This window comes from Molossus molossus, unplaced genomic scaffold, assembly GCF_014108415.1.
Source record: "Molossus molossus isolate mMolMol1 unplaced genomic scaffold, mMolMol1.p scaffold_m16_p_12, whole genome shotgun sequence".
In the NCBI taxonomy this organism is placed as follows: domain Eukaryota; kingdom Metazoa; phylum Chordata; class Mammalia; order Chiroptera; family Molossidae; genus Molossus; species Molossus molossus.
The window spans coordinates 101,592,838-101,603,906 of record NW_023425347.1 but is presented as its reverse complement, the minus strand read 5'-3'; the positions used below and the strand labels follow the sequence as shown (position 1 = coordinate 101,603,906).

General features: G+C 55.6%; 1 protein-coding gene across 1 annotated transcript; it reads right to left on the bottom strand.

The window, feature by feature from the left end:
* Positions 1-106: 106 nt before the first annotated feature.
* Positions 107-8,920, bottom strand: ICMT (isoprenylcysteine carboxyl methyltransferase). Its single transcript, XM_036256928.1, has 5 exons — positions 8,726-8,920; positions 7,925-8,013; positions 6,398-6,567; positions 5,423-5,640; positions 107-3,370 (listed from the first exon to the last, which is right to left on the bottom strand). The coding sequence occupies exons 1-5, from the start codon at positions 8,918-8,920 to the stop codon at positions 3,188-3,190; spliced, it is 855 nt and encodes a 284-aa protein (XP_036112821.1). The 3' UTR covers positions 107-3,187.
* Positions 8,921-11,069: the final 2,149 nt, after the last annotated feature.

Below are 11,069 nucleotides of genomic sequence, written 5' to 3'. Positions count from 1 at the left end.
ACGTCACATGTGGACACCCACACCCCCGGAGCTGCCGTTTCGTCTCGGGGCACTGCCGTCCTCGCGCGTGGGAGCCCGCAGGGCAGGGCTCAGGTGGGAATTCCGCGCTCAGGCTGCAGGGCCTCCCAGCTCAGCCGCGGGCGACATGACCTGCGAGTTTCCACTGCCCACACAATCACACTGTGGTTCAGAGTGAAATCAAGTATAGTTTTATTTCAGATTTGGAAAGAATATCAGTATCTGGGAAAGAAAATCCAGTTTAAAGTACTTAAATAAACATTTCTGCATGTAAAAAGAAGAGTAGAATAATTACTCCATGAAGTTACTCTCCTAGCCACGGGCGGCTTCCCGACAGCAGGCGCCTCTGCGGCCGGCCTCCCGGGCCAGGACAAGGTACCAGCACTCACAGCAGGGCAGAGCGCGTGCCCACCACTCGGGTAATGCCCAGGTCGCCTACCCTTGCCAAGTCACTACAGAAGCAAGATCGGTGGGAGATGGCAGCTATCTAAGGCAGTAAGAAAGTGCAGAGAAGGGACAGGGTTACTGTACCTGTGACGAGGGACTGCTACCAAAATGAGCTGTGGCCGAGACCTCACCGAGCCTCGTCTAGTAATACGACGCGCTCGCTGAGGACTGGTTCCTGTCACGTTATCACCCAGAGCGCTGCGTGGGCGGGAGGGACTGATCAAGGTTACTTTTCGGCCCCAGAAGCAGCTCACACCAAGGCGGGCTACGGGGCTCGCTGCCTTTCGCCGTCTGCCGGGCTCGCCCCTCCTGCGAATCCCTGCGCGTGTGCCCCTGGCGTGGCTTCGGACCAGCTTTGTTCTGTGCTGCGCCTGCGTTCCCTTTAAGAGCCTGCACTTTAAAGCCTGTCCTGGGAAGAGAAACCTCCTGACAGTCTCTAACTGGAGGGAACTGGAGACGTGGCCTCTACCCAGAAAGCCTTGGGGAACACCCAGGAAGCCGGTCCTGTTAACCGGATTCTCTGGCCTGGATGCATCACGGCTAAATTCATATGGTTAAGAACAATCTGAAGATCTCATACGAGATGAAAGTCAATCACTCGCCAAACCCTGTCCCTCAATAGTTCATCTCTCATCCCTAAGCAGCTGCGGACTTCTGGGATTACGAACGCGGTGTGAACGCGCTCACCGCCCCCCACCCCTGCTCTGGGGAGCCGAGCAGACCGTCCAGCCCAAACACAAAGCCTGCCTCCCAAGCTCCTGGCCGGCTGGCAGATGGAGGGAGACAGCATCCCACCCAGCACCTCACACTTCCCACTCACAGGGCCCTCATGCGCTGCTCTCCAGCTATTAAAAAGGCCAATTCGTGACCCCGGGAAGTGTCCTTAAAGCTGGGCCCGAGCCTGCTCAATGCAGCAGTTTCCCTCCAAGAGCTGGGGTGGCAGCCGGCCCCCCTCTATTCTGCAGTCCTACTAAGTGGAGCTGACTTTGCTAAGTGTGGTCTGGGGAACACGTTTAGAGCCAGTCCAACCTGGATTCGCAGTCAGGGCGTGCTGACACCCCTCCCGGGAGGGCTCCCGCCCTGGCCCTGGCCAGGCGGACTGCGTGGCCCTCCTGAGGGCCGCCGCTGGGGTCTCCCTGGTGCTCACACCAGCGATCAACGATCCCGCACACCTCTTTGGTATATATAACAACAAAAAGATTGATTAGGCCATGAAAGCTAGAAATTAATACTATTTTGAGTTGGTAAAATGCTCTTGTGAACACACATCTCCGGCGTCTGGGACAGTGAACCAGTCCGTTTTTGTGTTCCTCTCACACAGTATGGATCCCGTTAATGTCCTCTCTCATCTAAGTATTAAAAACGTTTGACGTCGTCCTTCTAAGTCTTCACAACACCCCTGTGAGGTAGGTGGTACTGACCCCATTCTACAGATGGGGAGGTCTAGGCACGGAAAGGTAGGTGGCTCCTCGGAAGCCGCGTGGCTGGCGTGGGTGGGGCAGGCTGCGCTCCGCCGGGCTCGCCGCCTTCAGTCTGTGCCCCAGCGCCACCGCAGGGCCGCGCAGAAGGACCCCGCACTGGGACCACGGCCCTGTCTGGTCCGGGATTAAACAAGCGTCTCTACAGTTTACACGTTTGACTCATCAAGCCATACACTCTCCCTGAACTTGAAACACAAAAATACGACTAAATCTCAGCTGGGATTATTTGCTTGATTGAAGACTTGTGTCGCCTTGAATTCTGTACTTGTGCATGCTCTCGAACCCTTGGAAGACAGTTTGAGATGGCCTTAGGGATGATGACATTTCGGGAACGGAACACAGGACTCAATAGTTAATAGATTTAAATCGAAACACAAAACTGTACGCTCTGGTAGAATAAGAACGAAACCCCAAGTCAGTGGAGAGCGGGGTCTCTGTGTTTCACAACGCCTCGCACAGAGCAGGCATTCAGTGAGCATTTCTCCCAGAAAGGAAAGATGACACCCTCTGGCCTGCCTGTCACTGAAAACAGCCCCCACTGGGGAGAAGGGCAGGAGCCCCGGGAAGCCACTGGGGTCCCTGGTAGCACAAAGCCGCTCCGCCCAGTCGTCTGGGTGTCGATGCTTCCTTTCTGCCAAATACAAGTTGGGGCTATGAACAAGGAGCCCCCTTCGAATTTACACCGCGTCCCGGAAAATGCAGACGTGTAAATGCGGTTCCGTACAGGGAGAGCCCAAGGGGCGTGTCTGTGAAACCAGCGGGGGCTCAGCACTGAGGGCACAGGAGGTGGAAGCCGGCAGCGCGCAGGTTTCTTAAAGGAAGGGTTTCCGATGTACTTCCACCGCCGGGAGGCGCTGGTGCCCGCGGGCCCGGCGGCCTGCGGAACAGCCTCACTGGGAGGGACGAGTCCACGCCCTCGTCCAGGGAGGGGACGCGGAGGCTGGCAGGACGGCGGCCTGGCGCCCCGAGCTGAGCGCACTGACGGTGCTGGTGTCTGCTCCTTGCCCATCTGTAATCCGCGTCCGATCCTGGTTCCGCCCGGAACAGACTGCACCGGGAAGGTGGGGGTGGGGTCCTTTGGTCCTGTGGCCTTCCGACCATCTGGTCTTGAGTGACAGTCCCGAAGAGCACGATGACATATAAAACGATTAAGAAAATCCGTTCTGCGGTGACCGACCAGAGGCCGTTCTGTCCCGGGCAGCGCGGAGCGGGTGACCCCGCGGCTCCGCGGCCCCCGGGGGTCATAGCTCCACCTTGACCCCTTTTATAAAAGGCAGGCCTGTGGGCACCCGCTTCTTATACTCCAGGTACTCCTCTCCGAAAAAGTGGATCAGGGAGACCTCCTCCTCTTCTGTCCGGTCGCGGAAGAATCGCCACACGGTCAGGGCGTAGCCAACACCACAGACGGGGTTGCACAGCATCACCTGACAGGGAACACGAGGTGGACCAGGTCAGAGGGCGGCACTGGGGAGTCCGTGGCATCTGCTTCTCTCAGACCCACAGAGGATTTCCTGCCGGGCCCGGGAGACTCAAAATACAACACATGATTAGGGTCTCAGCGTCATGGGCAGGGTGCCCTTAGGGGACACCACACCAGGACGTCCACTAGACCTCAACACTCAGCACGGGCTTTCTTTCATGTACATTCGCACACTTTCTGTGTTGTCCTTCCTACCCGAAGGCCAGCTAACCACGGAGAGGAAAGAGCAACCTCTTGGGTTTCAACCCTGGGGCGGGGTGAGAGCAACTCTTCCTCCGGCCTCCACCAGTGAACCCCCATTCATTCAGTGCACAGAGCTCTCTGCGGTGCTCAGCCCGCACCTTCCTGCCTGGCCCTCCGCAGCCGAACCTGCTCCCTGGACCCTGGGGCCAGAGCCTGACACCCTGCCCCCTGACTGAGCACCTCATCCAGCCACTCCCCTAATCTCCAAGGTCTGCCTGCCCCCCTGGACCTCGGCAGGAGCACAGCACCTGAGCCCACTTCTTCCGGCGCCCGCCCCACGCCAGCCGGATCCCCTTGGGCTGCCTCTTACCTCCGTACTCACGTGGTTTTCCCACTTTTGACAACGCCTTGCCCACTGACCCATCGCCAAAGAGTCCTTCCAGGCCAGAGCTCACCTGGCTCTCGGGGAACTTCCTGTGCTGCTGGGGAACCCACTGAGCCCCCCTCCCCACTCTGACTGACCCTCCGGGACGCGTGTCTTCCCCAAGTGGGTGACCCTTCCCGGAGAGAACCAGGCACATGCCCTCAACTTATCCTCACTGTTTACCTACAAGCACTTCTGCGTTCCCAGTGCACGCTCAGCCCTTGACAACCAATGAGCCAGTCAAGCCCACAGCTAACCTGAGGTGTCCTCACATAACTCGTGAGGACGGAGGGGGGGGGGGGCAACCAGTCAGCATTAAAACCAGGACTGGCCCGGTCAGCGACCCCAGAGCCTGCAGGCAAGCGGCCTTGCGGTGTGCTACAGTGGGGTTTCCCAATCGCAGGCCGTGACCTGTTCCCGAGACATGCGAGCAGTCTGGGCGTCAGAAACACGTTACAGATGACAACGCGGTAGAAAACAGTGTTTTGCACACTGTAAGGGCGAGTGTTGTCCCGGGAAAGAGTTGCTCCGTTTCCACACCTGTGCTGGGTCACAGTGTAAAATGATCTATGATCGAAAAAGTATGAAAAACTCTTTGGTCCTTAGGTCTCCAGCTAGCATTTAAGGCAAATTACATAATTCAACTATGACTGGTTTGTTCCCAGGGAATGCACTTGTTAATGCAGGAGTCTTACGTTTCAGAAATGCAAGTTTTAGAACAAATGCTACCTGCCCCTACTGCTCCATTGGGGGTCATCAGAGTCCCCACGGACCATGCACTGCGCTAGAATGTCTGAGGGCCCAGACTGGGTTCTCCCTAAGAGATGCTGAGGTTCCTAAGTTCTATTCATGTTCTCTGGCCAAGTCCCAGGACTGTCAAGAACTAAAGCTCAATTAGCAGCCTGAGACAGAACAAAGCTCCGTAGGTCACATTAAACCTAATACAGGACCTCGGCCTCATCAAGAGCAGCTTCTAATGAAAATTAGCTAAGGTACCACTTGGGCGGCAGCTCTGTCTCTGTCCTCACCCCTCTGGGGTGCTTCAGATCCAAGTTAAAGAGGCAGAGAACGGTATGGCAGGTGGGGTAACAGCACCTAGAATTACCAAAAGCTTACAAATTAAGGATGCCCAGATTTTAAGTACATGGTAAAAAATGTTAAGGACTAAAATGATCCTTTTGACTTTTATTGAGTGATCACGTGAAGCATGACAAGGAGCAGGGGTACCTATTTAAAGAGGACCAGCAACCTTGTGAACACACTGTGAAACCCACTGAATGGCTGGTACACCTTGAACTGGCGAACTTTGTGGTGGGTGAGTTATATGTCAAATAAAACAATATTTTAAGAAAACTTAAAAGGAGACCAGTGTCCCATCTGATACTATACCTGGGTTCCGATACTCCAGTAAAACCACCCCACGTAAGAAGGGTGCCGGAACCAGGCATACACGCCACTCGTCACCAGAGTGTGGGTTTCTGATTTTTCGTTCTGCACCACGTGGTTGAAGTTGGAACCAGCTGTAAACATGGCCGCTTTCCTCAGACACTCTCCGAAGACCACCATCAGCAGGCCCGTGGCACTGAGCCAGGTGATCTGCTTCAGCTCTGCAGGGCACACGGTGACAAGTGGGAAGTGGAGACACGGGACTGTTGAGTTCCCCCTTTGGATGCTTAAAATTAATCTATTTTTCCAAAGACAGGAACAGCGGGAAACATGCTGGTGGGCGATCAGCACTTGCCATCATGTTAAAATTTAAGTGTGAGCAAAACACATCCCCCTAAGTTGTGTTGTTCGTCCGTTTAAAGCGCCAACAACCCAATTACAGCACCAGAGCAAGGAGCTGAGGGGCTCTCAGTCCATGTCCCCCTGCATACGCTTCTGTCCTTTGCTTGGGGACAAGGACGGCTAAGTGAAACAGAGAAGGACCCAGGGTCTCCTGCCTTGGCCATTTACTGAATCCTGGGATCGACATACATTTGATTTAATTTGCTGTGCAAAGTTCAACTTGAGAGTAGGTTGCTGGTGCAGAGGCTTTTGCTAATAAAATCTTCGTATGAAATTTCTCAAGTCACAGATCCAACTCTCCTCCGAATGTAACGTCAGGATTACAGCTATCAAAGGGAGGACCTTCACATCAGAGGGTGCACTACGCTATACGGGGCTTAAAACAAAAGGTCATGTCCTCGACTCACAATCCAGAAGCGGATTCACCAGCCTGTCCTCTATAAAGAGCTTAGCGAGGCTCGAGGGCTGCGGAAATCACTCGGGGAGATTAGACTGAGGGGTGCACCCACATCACTGCTCACGCCCACGTGGAAGCCACCCACCTCCCCTCCAGAGGGGAGTGCAGGGCACACTGACCTGGCCAGAAGATATTTTCAAGTGTGAACTCTATCCAAGAAGAAAGAGCAGCTACGGTGTACTCCAGACTGTGATTCAGGAGAAAGGAGTCCAAGGACAGACTTTTGGGATTGTTCACTGCTGTGACTAAGTATTCGGAATAGTGGAACAATGACAGGGAGCACATATACCTATTCAAAACAAAAAGAAACGTTAAATGTGAACTTTTCTGGGAAGAAATTAAAAGAAAAAAGAGAGAGAGAGGTAAGTTGGGATAAGGGAATAGCCATAAATCAAAGTACTGATTCGGGTCCGTGAAACTGTCCCCGAGATTCTGTGATGAAGTCGTGTTGTCACCCGTCTGACAGTGGACCTCAGGCACCCTATTAATCCCTCATGTTTGCAGAAAAGTATTTGTTGTTTGTTGTTGTTTTTTAATCCTCACCGGAGGACATTTTTGTATTTATCTTCAGATAGAGCAGGAGGGAGAAAGGGAAGAAGAGAGAGAGAGAAACATCGATGTGAGAGAGACACATTGACTGGTTGCCACCCACACAACCCCAACTGGGGCCAGGGACAAACTGCAACCGAGGTACGTGCCCTTGGTGGGAACCAAATCCAGGTCCCTCTGGTCCGTGGGCCGACACTCCAACCGCTGACCCTATCTGGCCAGGGCTGGGTTGTTTTTTTTTTTTTTAAGACTTTTTTCTCTTTTGTTTTAGTGAGACAGAGAAACAGGAACATGGATCATTGCCTCCTGCAGGCCCCCTACTGGGAATCGAGCCTGCAACCCGGCATCTGAATCAGGAATTGAATCATCAACTTTTCAGGGCACAGGATGAATCCCAACCAACTGAGCCACACGGGCCAGGGCCGAAAGTGGGGTTTTAAAGGGACTACACTTTTGCATGTTATAGGCAAACAAACATAGGTTAGGAAGGCATTATGGGCCCTTCAGCCTTTTTAAAATGACACTACACACAGTAAAACATGAACATGGGAAGTGGCAAAATAAAGTAGTAATGTATGCCGAATACAAAAATTTTAAAAACTTGAACAATTCCAGCAACAAAGAGTTACACAGCTCAGTGTTGAGAACAGGAGATGAAGCTTTCTACTTGAAGCCACTAGTTCATATCCAGGTCAGGGACTAGAAGGCTCAAGGGACTAAAATCATAGTGTAGGGAAAAACTCTACACTGGCCATGGGGGATGCCTAGATGTGACCTAACAGAAATGAGAGATGGAAGAGGCCTGTGAGGACGAGCTAGAGCCTTGCCCCTTCCCATCAGCAAGGACATCACAGCAGCTGCAGGTGAGGGCACCTGTGGGGAGGGTGCCAGGGAGACAGACCTGCTTCTGCCGGCAACAGAAACAACCAATGGGCACAATTTCTCCAAGTCTAAGATGTAGGAATCTAGGTGGAAGACAGCTACGTCATTTCCACAGAACCCTACACAGTTTTCAGCCAGGGATGATGAAACACCAGTACTAACCCTCCAATCTGCCCACCCAAGCCTCAAACCATTGTCCCCAAAGTACTTCTTACCAGCCAAAGTGAGTCCAAGAAGACTGGCTAAAACTCAGCAGCACCCCGCAGCCGAACACGAAACCCAGAAAGCAAGCTCGGATGGCTATCTAAAAGAGACTCAAAAGCAGATCAGTCACTGGGAAGTTCCCGGAGCATACACACCCTACTTCCTGGGACAAGCAGGCCCCAGGCAAGTACCGAGCCTGGGTTGAATTCCCGCGCCCACCTCTCTCCACCTGTGCGGCCTTGGGCAAGTTACTTAACCTCTCTGGACCTCGGTTTCGCCATCTACGCAATGGGGATAATAATTACCTTTTAGAATCGCCTTGAAGATCACCCATGTAAAGCACTTAAGAGCAAAGGCTACATAACTTTAGCTGTCGTTATGAATTATTGCTGCTATTATTCTTCAGGGCTGTGGGTAAACTGTGAACCTAATTTTGGAAGCGGATTCTCCCAAGTCCCCGCGGCGAATCTGGTCCCGGCGCCCGGGACTCTGCGCCCAGCCCCCTCCACGTAACTGCGGGGCCTCTGACCTCAGCCTTGACCGCAGGTAGGTAGGTCTCCACACCTTCAATTACATAAAAGAACTCGCGCGCTCGCTCACTCCTCACCCCACGCGCATCTGCCGCAGCTGCTGAACAGCACCAACTGCAAATCTGCACCCACTCCGCCGGGTGGAGGGCCCCGGGCCCCACGCCCCCGAGCCTGCCCCCTGCACTCGCGGCCGGGGAGCTCGCCGCGGGAAGGAGCCCCGCTGCCCTCCGCTGCCACCCCGCGCCCGCCCGGGGAAGGTGCCCTCGGCCGCCCGGCCCGCACCTGGTAGCGCGGCGGCCGGTAGAGCAGCAGCAGCAGCGCGTTGAGCCCGGCCACATAGAGCGCCAGCCCGGTGCGGCCCTGCAGGCCGGCGCGCGTGAGCAGCGGCAGCGCGAGCACCGAGGCGCCCAGCAGGAAGGTGGCGAAGCTGAGACGCGCCTCGGAGCCCGGCGGAGCCCGCGCCGCGCAGCCCGCCATGGCGCAGGGCGGCGGACCAGCGGGCGACAGCGCCGGCCGTAGCCCGGGGAAACCCGCCCGCCGCGCCTGCGCACTGCGCCGCCAACGCCAGCCGGGAGGGAGCGGCCGGAGCTGCGCGCCGCCCGTCAGCTCTCGCGATACCGCCGCGCCGCGGGGCGGAGGCTGGAGTTTGGCGGGAGCGCCCCGCCCCGCAGGGACCGCCCGGCCCGTCGGCTCCGCCCAGCCGGCCGGGTCCCGCCTGCGGGCGGCGGCGGGCGGGGTGGGGCCGCAGGTTGCCTGGGTCCCGGGCGGAGAAATCGCCACCAAACTCCGGCAAGTCCTCGACCAGAGACTCCGGTGAAATGCGAAGCGACCCCACCCTCGGCGCGCCCCGCGCCGTCCTCCCCCAAATTCACACCCTTCGGCCCCAGCCGCGAGCGCGGCCGGTCCCGTCCTCCACCTCTAGGGATCCGCACGCAGGGACGAGCACGGCGACCCCCACCTGCCCCCCGCAGGGTCCCCGCGCGCCCGCCGAGCCCACGCCGCGCCCCGCGAGCACACTGCCCGTGGGGCACCCTACGCGCCGGGCACCCACGCGGCGGGGTGACCGCCCACATGGTCGATGGTGGAACAACTCAGGATAGGTTCCATTTTCTAAAAGGCAGGATTCAGAACTTGACAGTCTGATCTCGATTTCCCCCGGGGAAAGCAGAATCTTTTGCGTGAGCCCGGGAAAATGATTGAAATCGAAGCGGAAATGATTTCACAGCGGTCGTCTTCACGTGGTAAAGCTCTGGGCGACTTTTATTTTCTCCGTCATATGTTTTTGTATTTTGCATACGGCTCACAATCAACTGACATTACTTTCATAATCAGAAATTGTTCTTTACTGGTGTGTGTGTGTGTGTTAATCCTCACCCAGGGTATTTTCCACTGATTTTTAGATAGAGTGGAAGGGGACATTGATGTGAGAGAAAAACATCGATTGGTTGATTGCCTCCCAAAGGGATCAAACCTACAACCCAGGTACGTGCTTTTGACAGGGGATGGAAGCCGTGACCCTTCAGTCCGCAAACCAGTGTTCTAAGCACCGAGCCGAACCTGCCCCGGGTGTCCTTTTTTTTTTTTTTTTAAGGGTTAATAATGCCCCCATCTGGGGAGCTACAGAGCGATGGTGGGGGAGAAAGGCAAGTCAACAAATGTCTAGAAAAGTATGGTGGGGTGGGAGGGACCATGGGCGGGAGAGCGGAAGGGTTAGGAGTCTGCGTGGAAGAGAGATGCTGCAGCTAGGTCTTGGGGCCCTTGGGGGGAGGGTAGCAGCCCTCCTGCCACTAGAAATGAGAACAAGGGCATCTAAGGGGAGGAAGGGAGGGAGCGTGGCACGGAGTTTGTAGTCACAGAGGCAGGAGGAAGCAAGCGCGAGGCAGGATAGGGGACAGGCCCCAGGGGAGGCTGGAGCCCAGAGTAGTGGGCCAGACAGCTCCATGGAGGCCTGGTGGGCTGAGCTGCAGTCAGCCAGGTCCTGGCTCTGAGCCCCTGGCTGCCCCGAAGGACCTGGCAGGACACCTGGCTTTGGGGCAGCTGGGTTCAGGGAAGGATACAGAGCTGGTACTGGGGCCCCCGTGCCGCTGCAGTCCAGCTTTGTGACCTTGGGCAAATCAACTCTAGGAGCCTCAGTTTCTGTAAAATGGGGATCCTGATTTCTGTAAGGCCTAGTACCATATTTAAATGGTGCACAGAAGACATGTGCTGAACTCAGTTGGTTCGAATTAAAAAGAGATATAATGTTTAAAAAATCCAGAGTCGCCCAGTGCCATGTGGCAAGAAGGCCTGGGTATTAGGTTGAACTCCTGCCTCTGCCTGTTTCTCATGGGTTCCCCCAGACTCAGGACTTCCCCTTCTGTGCCAGGATGCCTGGGGGCCACTAGAGAGCGCTCGTGGCATCTTCACTCCTGGGAGTGAGTCTGGTCCTGGGGCAGAGAGCTGCCCCCAGGAACCTCCATTGCTGGCCATTGACTTCTGCTCTCCATGCTGACTTACGGCCCTGATTCCCCCCAGAAACATCCCTATGATGAGGACACAGTAATGTAATCCAGACTGGAGAGTCTCCTTTCTCCTCTGCCCATCACTCCCCATTAGACCCTACCAGCCCCATCTTGGAAAGGGAGAA

What these genes read in the sequence shown, in the direction of transcription:
- ICMT (XM_036256928.1), bottom strand. Translation starts at nt 8,920, where the DNA reads ATGGCGGGCTGCGCGGCGCGGGCTCCGCCGGGCTCCGAGGCGCGTCTC. An exon ending in TGAAAATATCTTCTGGCCAG is followed by an intron (nt 5,641 to 6,397) that starts GTCAGTGTGCCC and finishes TGTGCCCTGCAG; the next exon opens with AGCTGAAGCAGATCACCTGG. An exon ending in ACTGGAGTATCGGAACCCAG is followed by an intron (nt 3,371 to 5,422) that starts GTATAGTATCAG and finishes GTTCCCTGTCAG; the next exon opens with GTGATGCTGTGCAACCCCGT.